Here is a 17,716-nt window from a genome sequence, read left to right as displayed (position 1 = left end):
TCCGATGTGTCGTTGCATGTCTGCGTAAAAAGGTTGAGGCAAAACCATTGATTTAAGTGGCTCTGATTGGACATAGGTGGGAAAGTCAGTGTATTGTTTATTTCCTGGAGCTGCTCCAACAGCTTTGGTATGAGGAAAAACAAAAGATGGGTTTCATCTGTAAAAAAAAAAAATGTTGTTAGACCGATCGCGCAGTGACACAGCAGTGCGTTTCACAGAAACGTGTCATCAGATAACAAAAAAAAAAAAAACTCAGATAAAAACTGGTTTGGTTCCAGTCTTTAGGTGACATAGCTCAGCAGTAGGATGGGAGCAGTGAGTCATACCATGTGGCTCTAAGCTAAGCTTATGCCTCTGCATTTTACACTGAAACAACCACACACAACTCTCCCAAAACAACTAAAATAGGTGATTAATGTACAACTAAAGTTATTAAGTTGTATGCGTTATGAGGAATTTTTAGTACCATAAATAGATTTAAAAGATGTCATGACAGTAACATGTCTGCTCATACATTATCTGACCTGGAGGATTAATAAGACCCAACTCTGGCTCCTAGGTCTTCTCCATGTTATTTAAAGTCGGATACATATTTACTCTAGGGTCGTACAATACAAGTTGAATAAGATTTTTATTGCAACAAATTTGCCGCATCCCAATTAGGTGATATTTCAAAACAATACGTACTATGTAGTAAACTGTATTCCTAAAATCAAATTAATTTATTTGCTTTTGGTACCCAAATGGGGGGGACAGAGGGTGGACGAGATCTGTAACTGGTACATGATTAATCACATTTAAGACATGAAATGGGGCTGCACAGTGGTGCAGTTGGTAGCACTGTTGTCTTGCAGCAGGAAGGTTCTGGGTTCAATTCCCAGCCTGGGGTCTTTCTGCATGTTCTCCCTGTGCATGAGTGGGTTCTCTCTGGGTACTCCAGCCTCCTCCCACAGTCCAAAAACATCAAACTATATAAGTTTGATGTCATTTCATTAAGATGGAAAAATGAAAACAAATTTTCTGCTGGAGTCTGAAACCATGTGGCTTCTCTATTGATCAAGGTTATGGGAAATGTTTTATAATGTTGCATTTAATGTGATAACCAACATTTTGGTTTGATATGAAATGTATTGTTTATATAACACAAATGTATTAAGGGAATACAAATGGGGCAGGCAATCGATATTCAATTACTTTCCTATCAAAACAGTAGAAAGAGGCTTAATGATTTCATGTTATTTTTATTTTTGTTTGTTCTTTCAGTCACAATCATTCAAAACTGCGTGAAAGAGTAATCAACCAACCTGAAAGAACCTAAATTACATGGAGGTCAATCACAGTGAAGAGGTGGGAAACATTATTGTCTTCTGAAATCTCATGCTTAACACATCACTGTTACTTTGGCACCGCAGGATAAAAAATCTTACCCCAGTTTATGGCTATTTATAGTCATGTGGTTAGTTTGAACTCTTGGTTCTCCATCCAGACGTTTGAGTCTTCCAGTTGCAGGATGAGTCCTGTGAAAGCATAGTGTAGGTCACTGATGCTCCCGAATACAGGCATTTCATTTCATTTTAATAAGATGTCACTCTGAGCATGGCGCAAGCTGTGTAGCACTCCCATTGCTGTGTTGGAATTGGCTTATAATTATCTTATCCTATCATTAGGCACACAGTGGATTTTTTTTTTTTTATGAAAAATACTGTCAATTTTTATTTAGCCAGATTTTTGACTGAAAATTTTGTCTACATTAAATAAGGGTGTGTAGAAGTTCTTACAGCCACTCTCCTTTTGTTTTGCTTTTCTCCCAATGACAAGAATAATGCGCCTTGAATCCCATATTTAAACTCTCTTGTCATGTTTCACTGTACCGCTGATGTCAGATTTAACAAGCCTGAAAGCAGTTCTCTTAAATTTACACACATTGCTTCGGGAACAGTGGCAGTACCATTTTAGACAGTGCTGTTTTATTTCTTTTTTTAGCTCGTCATTCGCATTGAGATAACAGGATTGTTTGACAAATGTAATAAAAACAGGTTTTCTCATGTAACCAAAGCAACATTTGAATATGGAAAACATCTATACTGGATGTTTGTGATACGGCTGACCACTCGGGTCACCACACCATGGTGAGGCGCCTGGTGATGCTCAGCAAACAAAATAAACACACAAGAAAAAACAAAAAAAACAAAAAAACACTGCCCCACAACATGTGGTGTTGTTCACAGGCTTTGCTATGGCCTCATGTTTATTGGTTATGTAAATATGATCTGCTGGATAGCCAACTAGTTTCATCATGTGCTTGTAAAGAAAAAAACAGAGTAATCTGTGAAAAGCCAATCGTGAGACCGGGCCTATTTAGTTGCCTGAGCAAAATCTAAGTCGGCCTCGATTATATATTTATATATTTGTACTTGGGTGTTGGACAAACCTAATGATAAAAGTCTGTTTCTAATCCACGTTTTAAAAATATCCTTGTCATAACAAAAACGACAAAACTTATCAAAAACCTTCAACACCCTGGAATAAAATGTCACACCAAAGTCAAAATGACCTGGTCAGCAATACTGCACTGTAGTCAATAATTTTTTTTTTTTTTTTTTTTTTTTAATTTGTTGTAATTTACAATTCACATTCGTTTTTCAGTAGCTCTACGATTTCCCATTTTTCACACCTCTGGGCTACATTCAGAGCTGTGGATCCAGACGAGTCCATCAGTGTCTTGTCTGCTCCATTTAGCAGCAGGCCTTTGACAATGGGCACGCAGCCATGTTGGCAAGCTAAGTGTAGAGGTGTTGCCTTTCCTGAGTTTAATGCATTGACGTCTGCTTGATGCGATATCAAGTGGAGGACACACGGCAAGCAAAGGCTGGCACAGGCGAGGTGCAGGGGTGTCCATCCGTCACTTTCCTCTTTGACGTTTGGGTCAGCTTTTGCTGCCAGAAGCTTCAGAACTACCTCCGATTCACTCTGGTGGCAGGCCAGGTGCAGTGGAGTCCATCCGTTCTGGCCTTTTGCGTTCACCGAACCGCCCTTATTCTCCAGAAGGACCACCACAGCCTCATGTCCTCTTAGGGCTGCCAGGTGCATGGGAGTCCACCCTTGATCGGTCTTGCAGTTCGGGTTGGCCCCGTTGGAAAGCAGCTGCCTGCAAATGCCAGCATGACCCTTCAGAGCAGCCAGATGAAGCGGCGTGGATCTCCTGATGTCGGAAATGTCAGTTTTGACCTCCTTAGTCAACAAGAGTCTGACTATACGGTTATGGCCTTGCTCGGCTGCCAGATGGAGAGCGGTGGAAAAAGAGTAGTCCGTAGCGTTCGGATCCACGCCGCGACCCATGAGAAGCTTGGCAATGTTGACATGGCCGTAGGAGCATGCAATGTGGAGCGGTGTTCTACCTTCCTCCTCCACCCGATTTACAATGGCGTCTTCTGACATCCGCGAAAGCAGCAGGCGCACGACCGTCTCGTGGCCGTTCTGGCACGCCAGGTGGAGCGGCATCCAACCGGCTTTTTCTTGCACGTCGGCCGCGGCTCCTTTTTCCAGCAGGAGGCGGATGGTTCGATCGTCACCATTCTGTGCAGCAAAATGCAGCGGCGTCCACTGGTCTTTGTCCCCCTGCGATGTAGATGCTCCATGGTCCAGCAGCAAACAGGTGATGTCATAAAACCTGTGAAAAAAAAATATAATTTGATGCCATTATGTTCTGCTGTTTGTTGAGGAAGAATGTAAATCACTTCTTAATAGAACAGAAAAAAAGTTGCCACATCAAAGTGATCATTTCTTCTTTTTTTTTCTTTTAAGGTCAATAAGCTAAATCCTTCTAAATATCTTGGCTTGTTAACCTTAAACTTAAAACACAATGACGGGTATATTAGGTCGGGTGTTGAAAGGCAACATTTATCTTAGCCTCACCCTTCTCAAAAATAATATTTTTTGTTTTCTTTAATCAGAAATAGACAAAGTCAGTAGGACAAAAAACCAGACAAAACAAAACAATTAAATAAGTAGGTTTAGGGATGTAAAATTTGCAGCTAGTAAAGCATAAAATTATTCGCATCCCTGGCAAGTTAAGATCTAAATTGATATACATTCAACCAAGAATTGTACTTCTGCCAGAAAACGAGACCAACATCTTTCAGAGATAATAAAACAATGTATGCAATTTTGGAAAAAAAAAAAAAATGTAAACGGCATGTTGAAAATTACTGGTACTCTTCACAATGGATATCTTTATATCATTACAGGACTCAAACCTTTCTTATAATTGCTGACCAGCTTTTTAGATCAAAGCTTTTCCAGCATTATGCACCCACACACACAATGTGCTGCACTTAGGGCAAGACGTTTTTGATGGTTTGCAGGAGCGATAATGGACAACATTGAATATAATATGAAACTGCTGGTGTTTTATAAAAATATAAGCTCAAAAAGGTCAATTTTACATAAAATCCCTCCTTCAGGAGGTACCTCCGTTGGTTCATCGGCAAAATTTTATTAAGAAGAATCACATTATGACTCTTCTTAATGTAATTGGGGGTGTATGGGTGCAAATGCTCAAAAAAGTACCAGTTCAGGTCAGAAAATGCAATGCGTTAACAGTCAGGCCATAGTTTTCTACCTTGTTGTGACTAAAACGAGATTAAAATAGTGTGGTAGTCATTTCCTGCCCTAAATCTACCAATATCTCTGACAGCTTGCACTTGATCCACCGTATGCCATAGTTGGCCTGTGTTCTGAACAGGACCTCCACTGACACACGTCATTATGAATTTTAATGTTCTACGCAGCGAGAGAATCTCCTCTGTGAGCCTCTGTGAAAGCACGAACAGATAAGCAGGCTGGTGTCTTATCTGCTGAATGCTTGACCCAGCTGGGTGTGTTTATCTAAACCACCGACTCAGTAGATTCTTCACGTATTTCTTTCCTCTTAAACTGGCACTTAGAAAAGTATTCGTACCCCTGCGTTGGACCCCCACCCTGTTGGAACGATCGTTCTTCTACCTCAACGATCAGTTTGTGTCCGACGTTTCCCTTTTTGTTTCTTTTGGTCATAAGTAAGAAGAATCTCGTCTACCGCTCACGTCTGAATAAGAGCGGCATTCTTCTTCTCTCCGAGCTCCAAAGAGAACAAAATGTGTATCGCATGAAAAGTTCATCAGTGTTCTCCACAAAATGTTAATATATTCAAGCGCCAACAACAACAGCTCTCTGCCTTGCTCCACTCACAGAACACTTTGTGCCCAGACTTTCATACAGACCTTTGCAAAACAGCGATGGTAAGGGGAGTGTAACCTCTGGCGGTTGTACAGTTCACTTCAGCACCCAGACTCAGGACATGCTTGACACTTTCTGCATCACCGCTGGCTACCGTGAAGTGAAGGAGGCTCTTATGGCCCGAAAACTGCATGCACACGTCATCTCCTTTCACAGACTGCCTGAAACTACTGAAGTCCTTTTTGGCCAGCATAGAGAGAATGCTGTTCTTGTCGTGTTGGTCATCTGCAAAAGGAAAACAAAGGACAGAAATGCTGATCACTCCATTGTAAAATTAAATTCTGAGTATTTTTTTTTTCTTTATTAAAGACAACTTTTCTGTCGTTGTTACATAACTGCAGGCTTTGAAATGCTACAGGGTTTGTCTTTCTGGTGAACGGGGGAGCTTAAGGTCAGTCACCTTAAGGTGTGAAATGTTTGCATTTCGTTTTTGAGACCATGCGTGTTCATATGTACTTGTTTAACTTAGTCATGCAGAAACAAGTGAAATAGAACAACTCCTTTAATCAATACTAATGAAATCTTTTACAGCCTTTGCTAACAAGTGATGGTGATACATCCAGTCTGCAAATGTTTAGCACATTTTTAAGCTCAAACCTTTATGCATAAGCGTTTCTACGTCAGAGCAACTAGACTAATTTCTAATATGGACAACGTTAAGTGACCTTAACGTTGAAAAGTGTGGGATTGATTTATATCCAGCCTCCTTTACCTTGATACTCTGAAAATAAACTTTTTGGCTTTCTGGAAATAAATAAAAAATTATAAAGAGGTGTCAGTGGCAGCATCATGCTTTTCTACAGCTGGACCAGAAAAGCAGCTCACCACAGTTAGCACAGTTTTTAATTAGCCAATTCAGTCGCACATTCCTCTTGACTGGAGTACATTATAACTACATGGTTTATTACGTCAAAATCTTACCCTTACTGTGCATTACTTTTTATTCTTTATTCTGTTTTATATATGTTATATTCTGACTTTGAGTGACTCTACTTGTTGTTATTGCCTGTCACTTTGCTGCTGTTGCACAGACGTCCCCATGTAGGACATTTCTATTCTATTCTATTCTATTCTATTCTATTCTATTCTATTCTATTCCTAAACAGCCAAAATCCAGTTGTGTCCCAGTTGTGTATGTGAATCCATCTACCTGGACTTACCTGAAAGTGTTTCAGGCATCTCAGGTAAACTGACCTAAAGGGGGAAAGATAAATAAAAAAATAATAATACAGATTATTGTAAGCTTGAGGTCATGTTTATCTCATTACAAAGCCAACCAATGGGTGGTTATAGTTTTAAAAAGCTTAATAGGGCCTGTACCTTTTTAAGGCATTCAGTTATTCACACTGGTAACAAAATTTCTTATACACAGTGACGTAAATTAAATTTTGCAATATTTTTCTAACAATCTGCACTGCATATAAAACAACATGCAGCTTCGTAGGCCAATTCCATATGGTCAAACAATTTATACGACTAGATTATCACAGTTATAATCGGAGGATGGAAAACAGGATTGAGAGCCATAGGTCAAGCAGGCATACAAAAGAAAAAAACACAAAACAAAAACTGAAATGAGAAAAGATGAGAAATCACAAATAAAGTAAAGAAAAGTTAATTAACAGCCACTGGGAAGTTTGAGGTGAGCGCAATGCAACACTAACAGAGAAAAATACAGAAGAATACATTAGATGCAAAGCTGAGTGAGAGCGTCAGAGTGGACTAACTTTGTGTACTGGCGAGAACATCCAGGGATACTGTGATTCCTGCTCAGCGTTGTCTTTCCTCTGACCAGTTATTGTTCCTGGGATCTTCAGGACTTCGTTCAGAGTCTCTGTTTTCCTCACAGTGTCTGCAAACAAAAAGCAGGAAACCACTAAGACCATATTAAAGACAAACATCACGTCGAACAAATAAATTACTGTCGACAGCACGAAGGTGTTGACTGGATTGTAGCTCAAAAACCCAGTGGGATTGTCTAAAATTTGCTTTGGTATGGGACGTTCATGCATGGCTTAGCACTAAATTCAGCCACAGATGTGGTAATATAAACAGTGATATGGGGGATAATTACAAATTGGCAGATGAGGTTTTTATAAATAAACATGACGGCGATTTGTGTTCACACAAAAAAACTCCTGCAGATGCACTCATGTGCTTGCAAAAACCTTGTGGGAATGATTAAATCTAATTTTACCGGTGTAGTTTTCAGTCACACTCATGAGATGATTCTCGAAAGACCTATTCGTGTCTCGGTTTTCATACCGAGACGAAGTGTAAGCACATGCTGTTTTGATAAATGTACAAACAGACCAGCACAAGAGAGGTGTCGCCTTCTTTACTTGTTGAAGCTTAACTGGCATGAATTGAAGAAAATGCACGTAAAACACAAGATCCTAAAACTGTTATTTATTTATTTTTATTATTTGATGTTGGAACCTGAGAATAGGGGCCTCTTCTGGGGGTTCTTGTCCCAGCACTGTTGCATGATGCAGATCAGCTCGTCACACTCCGGGGGCCTCTTCTCAGGAATCATCTCCAAGCAGGGCCTCTTCCCTTTTGATACCTGCAGCAGCACTGTGGTCACACTGCACCCTGCGACCACAAGATGTGTCTGTCAGTTCAGTTCGCTTCATCTGTTATACGCAGCCGTACTTCTCAGGTTGTTTTACATCATTTGAAACTGATTGGACCAAGACACATGAAACAGCTGCAGAGAAGTTCAAAAGCTTTTCATCTCCAGCAGTTCAATGTGTGCGTCCTCACTGGACTAACTAAAGAAACTTAGTGCAGCTTTTGTCTATTATCTTTGAATGTTATTTGTGCTTTAATTAAACTATTTAGGACCTTGAATTTCATAGTTTATTATTTTATGAGTGCCGTTGATTTCGACGGTCTCTAATCTTGTTCAGCTTAATGTGCAGTAATTTCCTCTAACCCTGTTTTTGGAGTGCATGAAGAGCCACTATTGTCTCACCGGAGCTGTGAAGTTTTTACAGCTCCCCCAGAGTAAATAAAAGCCTGTTGTCTGCTTCTCCTAAGTTGTGCTCTTCTTACCCAGCCTGTCAGTGTCACTACATGCTTTGGGGATGGCATAGTGATGGGGATTAAAAACAAATGCTCAATAACTTTTAGATTCTTCTCTGTAAAAGCAGCAAAAAGAAGCGAACGTGTTTAAATTGTCTTCTGTTGGTGTCAGCATGACAAAATTATAAATGAAACTGACTTTCTATGAATACATGGCATAGGACCGACTTAATTTCAAATACAGCAGTGAGATCTTTGAAGCCTCAGTGAATTCTAGTCTAAGAAACACGTTTTGACCTTGTTAAATGTTACATGACTCTTTGCTAAAGTAAGAGTAATAAAACTGTTTGATGTGGAGATGGGATTCATTTCAAGCAATTCATTCCTACCTGTGTAGGGTTTCTGCTGTGTCAGTATCTCCCAAATCACTATCCCGAAGCTGCGGATCAAAGCATGAAAAGGATTTTCAATAATAGATGTATAATTTTACATTATGTGCATTCAGGAAACTTTGTGAGTTATGCTCTTTCAAACAAAAAGGACACTGAGAACTTTTCCTGTCCTTCTTTCAGACATCCAATAAAATATTGAGGAAAAAAAAAGAGGGGGGCAAGAGAGAGTGAGTCAGATGGGAGTAAAATATTTGGCTGGAAAACATCAGAAACATCCAGAATACAGAAGAGAACAAGGTTACGCTGTGTGAATTTTGGGTTGTGCACTGAATCCAAAAAAAGAAAAAAAAATGAAATGCAGAGATTCTGATTGTGGACACTGAGAACAGCCGCTAGCAGGTCACCTGTAAACGTCGAAAGCAGTTCCCGGTGAATCGGAGCATTCGGTGAAGACCTCAGGAGGAATGTAGTTTATGTTCCCTCTTGCCGTCAGGCGCTCCATGAACGTCGTCTTGCACATGCCGTCCTCCCAGTGGACAAGACCAAAATCTGAAACCTTAACCAAGAAGGGTTGAAATAACTCATCGCTAATGAATGTCATCCGGAGAGGTGCTGCACTGACCTTGACATGGAGATGATCGTCCAGAAGGATGTTGGACGTCTTGAGGTTAAGATGAAGCAGCGGAGGTTTCGCGCTGTGAAGGAAATTCATGGCCATAGAAATCTCGTGGATCATCTGGAACTTCTTTTGCCACATGAAGCTGTGACTGGCTAGGAGGTTGTTTAGGGATCCGTTACTCATGTACTCCGTGACAACACCTGTAGCTTCACTGCACACGCCGTAGATGGACAAAATGTATTTAAACTTCAGCTTGGCTATGATGGACAACGCATCTTTTGTTTTCCTGTGAAGTAAAATGGAAAAAAAACAAAAAAAAAGAAAAAAAAAGAGGAAATATTTGTAGTTTTGACTTTATAAAGAATATTAAAATATATAGAGTGTGGTTCAAAAGTCTACATGCTTTCAAAAACAAAACAAGCTTGTTGTTTTTTTAAAAATAAAAATAAAGACCTGGATGCATAAAGATAAAATTAGATTGTCAGACTGATTTATTTGCCATATGCTGGTAAACACAAGTAAGCAATGCAGTGAGCGTAGGATGAAAAGAACCGTCAATCGGTTACTGTAGAGGTAATAAGTAACACTGACCTGAGCTAAAATGGTACAGCAGTAGTATATAGGATACAGTCACATGGAGCAGCAATAGATATATTAAGTGTCATCAGTGTGGCTTAGTGCAGTGTTATTGTCAAGTCCTGCAAGTCCTGATCTGTCCAATTGAATAAAAGAGTTATTTTTGAAAAACCTTCCAGAGAGTTGAATGTATCTCATACCTGTAAAAGTTGTTGGCAGACGAGGTTGCGTCAAAGGTTTTCAGAGCACATTTTTCCCGCCAGAGCTTGACTTTGACTTGGTACACATGACCAAATCTACCTTCGGCCACCTTAATCCATTCGGCCTCAAAGTCGTCCCTCTTGAAGTCCCTGAAGTGTCCCGGTGACGTGTCACAGCAATCCATGAGTACAAGGATCCTCGGGCCGCCGTTATAGTCCAGTCCTAAACTGAAACACGCCTTTATCCTACAGATCCATCTCACCCAGCCGATCTACGGGAACTTGTGACTCATTCAGGCGAACAGGAAAGTTCACGGCAAACTCATAGAGTTTTGTCCTTTGTGGGCGGAGCTGAAGTGCAGAGCTGGTTTGTGCTGTTGTTGTTGCTCAACCGGTTTTCCAACATTCACGGTTTCTTACGGGACAACACTGTAATCTAAGCAATGCAATCTGAACGTATAATCTCTCCACTTTGATGGTTAGATAACATAAACTTTTAATTTAACAACAACAACAGAGTATCAATTATTCTGGCTGAAATCGGACCTACGCACATCGTGATTCAAGTCGATATTTACAGTGACTTTACATCGCAATGAACGATTTATCTATCTCATTGTAGTTTAATAAGACATGTATTTAATCCCAGTTAGTCTCAGTGGAAGGATTCAGTGCTGTTTTTGAAATCAGGGAGATTACCATTGGAAATAGCAGAAATGCTCCCAGACAGTAATGGAAACTTACTTTAGGGCTCGTTTCAAAATACATCACTAAAATCTCAGTTTGTTTTCAAGACAAACTGAGACTTTATCTGTCTTCCTACCATAAGCTACACCTGACACTGGGACATGAGTGACATCTGTCTTTGTGTGTAACAGGACTTTATTCTCAGCAGGACTTTATTCTCCCAGCTTCCTGAACCCTGTGTTTGCCATTACTCTATAACAGCTTTGTTTGTGGACGTCTTTTCGCAGACAGATCTCCGTATTCTCTTCACGAATTGAACAATAACCTCAAAGCCAGCTGTTTTCTTTCAGATTAGAGAAGCTGTCAAAGCTTTCCCCAACTGGAGTGCATTCAAAATGACTCTGTTGTTATCACGCAAGGTTAGGTAAGGACGGGAAGCTGTTGTATCGTACCAGACTTTTTTTTCTTCTTTATATATATATATATATATAATATATATTCTGGTGGAAGACATGTTTTAATAAAGCAATTATTGATTACTTTTTAATTATGCATATCAACAATGAAATGATTCTGGGTATTTATTATTAAGAGTGTGTGAAGTTTCACACATTTAATGTAAAGTCTAATTTCTTTAAAAGCACAGTTGGGCAATTTGCTTTAAGCGTCTGAGACAGAAAGATAAAATATTAGCATTTGTGCCTCGAGGACTTTTGCACATTCTGCCTCAAACTGTTTGGTTGTTTTTCAGTCTTAATGATTTTTTTGTTTATTCTCTTACAAAACTTGCTGTGCAATTAGGCAAGGCTTACATTCATTTATGGTAAAAAAAAAATGCAAATAAAAAATTATTAAATTAAGCTTTTCTGAAAGCAGAGAGTAAGTGTGTTACCATAAAGGAGAAAGACTGCAATGAGTGACGCTCATTTGAGCATTTATTGCATATCATTTACCATATTATCGCAAGCAGCTGTGCAGCAATATTATCTTTGTTCAACTTTTCCATATTTTTTCCACATATGACGACACACAAAGCTCAGTGTGTTTAATTGAGATTTTATATGTCGGGCCAACAGAAAGCCTTGAGGTGAAACCTGTGAAAAGTTTATTGCCTGGTTGTGTTTAGTCACGTTTAGGTTGGCTGATGAAGGACCCAGATGCAGAGGGGCAGCAGCAGCTTATAAGTGAGAAATGTTTTTATGCGAAAATCAGAGGAAAATAACATGAATTGCCAATATTATAACAGGAGGAACCAGCAAGGAGTGTGAGCAGAAGGGGTTGAATACTGTGTGGGTGAATAACAAAAGACCTGGGCTGATTAGCTGACTGAGTGCAGGTGTGAGGGGAGAGTGAGGGAGAAAGTGGCACAGGGGGCGAGAGAGTACACAGGTGACTAGGATATGAAGGCAACAGTAAAGCAAAACTAAAAATAGGAATAAAAATCATTTGAAATCGTTAAACTAGAGTAACTTAGAACAGACACAAGAACTTAAGTAGACTCACTAAGAAAGGACAGAAGGAAAAACAGGAATAAGACCAATCTAACCAAAATCAACTTAGGAACCCAATAATAATGGAACCAAAATTAAATATCAAAACACAAAAACAGCCCAAGATCCTCACATGTTTAAGATTGTTTCCATGATCGATGGTTAATCTCACGTGCATCTCAAGTCTTTTGTATTTTTCTGCTCTGCATGTATTAGTTCACTCTATCTTCCTGTCTACTCTGACCAGATTTCTTTGACCGCGCTGAAGAAATGCATGGGGATGGTGCATTCAAGGTCATGGGGAAAGTTACTTTAATCTCACATTCTCATCTTCAGAACATCCCCTTTCTTCTACACATTTTCTGCATCTTCTATATCGCTTGTGGCAAGTTGCAAGCAGAGCATCTTATGGCTTTCCTTCAACAATGGCAGTCTGTCATAAAAACTAGACTTATGGTGTACGTGTGGTTGCCTGTCAACAGATTTCAGTGGATTGCTAAACAATTGCAGAGTTTCCTCTTGGCTGATTCACTCAGTAAAGCTCTACATGTCCTATCTGCTAATTTAGGTGGATGGTGAGGTCTGCATTATTGCATCATTATTGCATCATTATTGCATCATTATTGATGCAATAAACTTAAATATATTTTTATTTGGCTTTTTTTTGTGATAGACAACTTCGGAAGTAGTGAATATTAGGAAAGTTTGGCATGTATTTCTATGGATACACCTTTATTCTGACAAACTTGACTGAAGTCAGCTAATTAGTAAATACCGTTCCCTTGGGGATGAAGTATTCTCGGTATCAATACACTTATTGGTCAGCCTAAGAACAATAACAATCAGACAGTATCACGATGACGAAGAAACACATCAGACAGGTCAGGGGAGAAACCTAGAGGAGCCTGAACAACGGTTTGGTCATAAAGCATCAATAATGATGATTTATTATTGATGTTTTACCATTATTGATGCATCAATTATTAATCAATGCATCAAAAATGCATTATTGATGCACTTTTGATGCATCAATTATGCATTATTGAAAAGCAATTATTGGAAAGCATCAACAGTTATTGATGTTTTATGACAATACTGAGAGTACTTTATCACCAAGGGAACTGCGTTTACTAATTAGTTGACTCCTAAAGTCAAGTCTATCAGAATAAAGGTGTATCCAAAGAAATACATGTCCAACTTTCCTAATATTCACCACTTTTCCAATTGTCTATCACAAAAATAATGCCAAATAAAAAGAAATTGAAGTTTGTTGATGTAATGTTCAGACAAGATTTACGGGTTTTTAACGCTTTTTAAAGCAGCTTAGTGACGCCGTGCATTTCATCACCCTGAATCATTCATGAAACCTGTTGTTTGACAGCAAAGCTTTAAACTGTCAGCTTTATTTAAAGGGAGCGTCTTTAAAGAAAATGAGAAAACAAGGATGTTCTGTGTTACCCTTCCCTTTTATTCCCGACTGCTGCTCTGGTTTATATCACACCACCATTCAGGTCCATTTAAAACCTGATTATGTGGAGACATTAGGTCGTGTTGCATTCGTAAAATAAAGAAACCACACAGGTACATCAAAAAAAATTAACATTTCCTGGAGGCTCCTTGGCATTCACGAGGACACTTAGCCTACAGGTTTCTTCATTCCTAGCAAATCTAAATCCAATATGCCCCCTGCTGAGCATATAATGCAAATCTTTTGTCATATACTCTAAATTGTGAGCAACTCACTTACACAGAGCAACACCTCATTACATCTTTTTGTCTCCTTCCAACTGTCATATGGCGGCGAAGCAAATGTGATTCATTAGGATTTTTGTTCATGGCGTAAAACTCGTAAGAGAGCAGCTGCAGATCAGGAAGGTCCTGTCATTACTTCCACTTTTCGATATGCTGTGAGCTTCCTCCTTGTTTACACCTCGATACTCTCCTTTACATAAGGCTTTTTCTTTGTAAAATATGCTACTGTGAGAGAATTTAGATCCTTGAGATTATGGCCCAGATATCCGTGTGGAATGCCAGCCACACCTAGAACCCAAAAAGTTAGAAATAAATCACTGTTTGGCTTTTGTTGATTAGAGATTAGCAACTGCACCAACACACTGTGGAACAAATAATGGGAATTGGAAAATGTCCCCCCAGAAGAAAAAACACAACATGAATAGAAAACTTCTAATTTGAGAGTCAACTCTGGTGAAAATAATGAACTCTTAAACATAAAACCTTTCAACTCGCCTTATGTATGCGGTGGGTGGGGGGGGGAGATGAATTTAACATTCTCTGACAGCCATAGTTTCATGCTTCACTAACTCCCACTATTATTTAGGACAGACCCACGGATTGATGTTCCAATGAAGACCAGGCAGTCGTGATCAGGTTTCTGATAGGCTACCTGAGGGGAGAAAGTCTGTCTTCATTGATGGAAGCCACATCTCTCAGGGTCAGCCAATCGCATTAGCAGGCTCCACCACACTAGCTAAGCTGACTGGGTAGAGCTACAGGCTTTTTCCATCGCCCCTTGTGTCCTCTAATAGCTTAACTCGAGTCTCTCCGGTCCATATGCTCAGAGCGTAGATGTTGGCAAACATAACTAGATGAAGAGAAATGTTAAAAGGGCATTGAGTTTTGTGTTTTATGTGTATGAGTGTGTAACGTGACTAGGACTTTGGGGCTTGTTTACTTTTTTGTAACTCTCAACATATCTGAGACATATTTTTAAAAAATAATAAATAAATCTTCGCCTGGAAAAACAGTAAAATCCAGTCAATGAAGCTGCTGTGTGATTTACATCCAACCAAAATGGGAAAAATCCTATTTAGCATATACATAATCTCAATCTTAGGGGCTTTTGTATTCAACCCCCTTTACTCAGATGTTCCCAGATAAATTGGTGGACTACCGTGTGCTTTCAGATTACCCCTAACTTCCTGATTCGATTGTTTTTCCTTTTTTTCCCTTTTTTTTTGCATTTTTGCTTGTTACTGGTGTTAGTTCAGTTATTCTCATTGTTTGTCTCTTAGATATGGTTCATTAGATTGGTATTTATTTCTGTTTATGGCTCAGGTATTCTTTTCACTTCTCTTCGTTCCTGTTTGTTGCTCACCTCACCTCAGCCTACCAGTCTGCTCCCCGCCCCAGCTGTTGATCATTTCCTTATTTGTCCTTATCAGCTCCTTCCCCACCTACATCTGTGTGCCTGTAGTTGCTTGTCCTGGTTCTTTTGTCATTTCCACTCCCTCCTCTTTATGTAAAAGGTCCCTGGCTTGCTTTGTTCTTCACTGGTTCTTTCTGTTACGACCCATTACTAATCTATACTCATAACTCAAACCTGCTCCTGTTTTTTTTTTTTGTAAGTTTTCTGTTTGTTCGTATTCATTTGCGACTCCAGGCTACATGTTGGTTTTACCACAAACCACTCACAGTTTCACACAGGCTTTCCCCCTGTGTGAAAGCCTCATACATTTAATGAACAAAAAGCAACATTAAGACCAGGCGAGGTACATCCTGGTGCTAATTCTGGTAGGGCTCACTGCCCAGGGTGCCACAACTTGGGGTATGGCAGGAGTTTTGCATTTCTGTGTCTCATGTCCATGTGTCCAGCTCATTGACTTGTGGCTACCAACAGTACATTGGTCTGGTTTTGCATTTGTTTAGTTTTTTTGGACTGCAAGATTCTGATTTGGTAATCTTTGAGATTTTCAAACACCCTTTGTTGTTTTAGTGATAATGAAAAACATATGATCCATCTATCTTTCGAATCACTATGATTAGTTTCTGATTGCTCTTTACGTTAACTGTCTTTGTTTTTTCAGAACAGGCTTTAGGTTTGTGTTTCTGCCTGCTGGGTGGTTGTGGTTGGGTGCATCAATGAAAGGCTTCTCCAGCCCTTCATCGATGCAAGAACTGCTGAAACATAAAAATACCAAAAAGTGAAAATAAACATCACAAAAAAAAGACTATTTCACACCATAACACTTTAAATGTTAGTTTTAAGAATTCAGATTAAGGACCTGGTTACTTGTTGCAAGTGTACACAATCAACAAGCCATCCATGTCACCTACTGTATGACATATTATGACATAACATTGCAAAGCAAACACTACAGAAGTACTGCGGCAACAGCTAAGCTGAAAGTGACATTTTCCCATAACGATTTGTCAAAGAAGCTCAATAACGACTTTAAACCACAAATGCATACATCATATCAAACTATTATTTCCAAGTTATCCATTCATCCAAGTGTTATAGGCAGGCCTATTGATTTCCACCCAGTGAGAGAAGGGATCAGAGCAGCTTTTCTATTTAGAGGTGCTGTTTATTTTCAGCAGATGATAATAGACTTTTCATGGTTAAGTGTGAAATTTGACTGCAACAGCTGTGTCACCTGTGCGAGGAGGTGTGAATTGGATTGCACCTCATTGTGTATTCTGTCCTACGCCGGGCGGTGAGACCGGCCGCTTCTGCTCTGCGCCTAATATGATTGACTGCCCCCTCTGTCTGTTGACTAATGTAATTGTTTGCAGCTATTTTGGTGGGGACTTGATCAGCATAATTGGCAGCGGTTCCTCCTTGGTCACGGTGAGATCAAGTCGCCTCCCGGGCGTAGGCAGCCGCAGCAGGCTGGCGACGGAGCCGCGGAGCGGAGCAGCCAGATGGCCCGCCGATGGTAGGCCAGCCACACCAGGAGCAGCAGCAAAGAGACGAGGGAGACGCCAACCACCAGGCTGACAAAGACCAAAACCAGATCCAGTTGTGATGGATCTGAAAAGTCCCACAGAAAAATAGACAAAAAGTATTTCTTGGTGAGCTCACAAATGCGCAGTGTATATATTTGGACACACAGAGCCACTTAACATTGTGGCTCCATTCTTCACACTCCGTTGACAAATGGCACAGTCATCTCTCATTTCCTCTCCTGGAGCATCTCCAGTTCATGGTGTGTTTTTTTAGATTTTTTGTCTTTTTTTTTTTTTTTTTTTTTTTTTTTTTTTTTTTTTTTTTTGCACTCGGCTAATAATTACCTATCTCCGTGGGGAAGGTTGAATTTTTTGCTTGTTTCAACACCGGCCCAAAGGATATGCGATTTCGAAGATTGGCCGCGACGGTGTCTGCACCTTCAGAAGTGCATTGCTGCAGAAAGAATAATAATTTATAAAAAAAACATACATAAGAGTAGGAGATATGATGGAGGAGCTGTAACCCATGAAGAAGGATGTTTGTATTGGCTTTCAATAACAAGAGAAATGCAATAACAATCTACATAAATATTTATCAGTGTGTATTTTAAAACATTTTAGTAGGCTGTTTGTTGAAGCTTCTATTTGAATTTTAAAGAAACAATGTAAAAAAAAAAAAAAAAAAAAAAAAAAAGGAATTTTTTTTTTTTTTTTTTCAACCCTCGAGGTTTTGGGGTTTTTTTTATTTTTTTCCAAAAA

At 39.5% G+C, this 17,716-nt stretch overlaps 2 protein-coding genes across 2 annotated transcripts in view; both read right to left on the bottom strand.

Annotated features, from left to right (window-relative positions):
* Positions 1 to 1,225: 1,225 nt before the first annotated feature.
* ankk1 (ankyrin repeat and kinase domain containing 1) lies at positions 1,226 to 10,693 on the bottom strand. The gene is made up of 9 exons (XM_015052453.1): positions 10,092 to 10,693; positions 9,319 to 9,601; positions 9,101 to 9,252; positions 8,694 to 8,743; positions 7,717 to 7,872; positions 7,005 to 7,129; positions 6,438 to 6,471; positions 5,262 to 5,502; positions 1,226 to 3,670 (listed from the first exon to the last, which is right to left on the bottom strand). Exons 1-9 carry the CDS (start codon positions 10,274 to 10,276, stop codon positions 2,623 to 2,625), a joined length of 2,274 nt encoding a protein of 757 aa, XP_014907939.1. The 5' UTR covers positions 10,277 to 10,693; the 3' UTR covers positions 1,226 to 2,622.
* A 3,540-nt stretch (positions 10,694 to 14,233) lies between these two features.
* The window catches only part of LOC106959711 (uncharacterized), an 18,819-nt gene continuing 15,336 nt past the window's right edge, over positions 14,234 to 17,716 (bottom strand). Inside the window, exons 5-6 of the mRNA XM_015052465.1 lie at positions 17,303 to 17,411; positions 14,234 to 17,042 (exon numbers count right to left, since the gene is read on the bottom strand). Coding sequence (XP_014907951.1) covers positions 16,855 to 17,042; positions 17,303 to 17,411 — 297 coding nt within the window. The 3' untranslated portion in view covers positions 14,234 to 16,854. The remainder of the gene's footprint in view (positions 17,043 to 17,302; positions 17,412 to 17,716) is intronic.

The sequence above is a fragment of the Poecilia latipinna genome, unplaced genomic scaffold, assembly GCF_001443285.1.
Source record: "Poecilia latipinna isolate Pla-1442-1.1 unplaced genomic scaffold, P_latipinna-1.0 Scaffold1111, whole genome shotgun sequence".
Classification (NCBI taxonomy): domain Eukaryota; kingdom Metazoa; phylum Chordata; class Actinopteri; order Cyprinodontiformes; family Poeciliidae; genus Poecilia; species Poecilia latipinna.
This window is presented reverse-complemented; position numbering and strand designations above follow the sequence as displayed.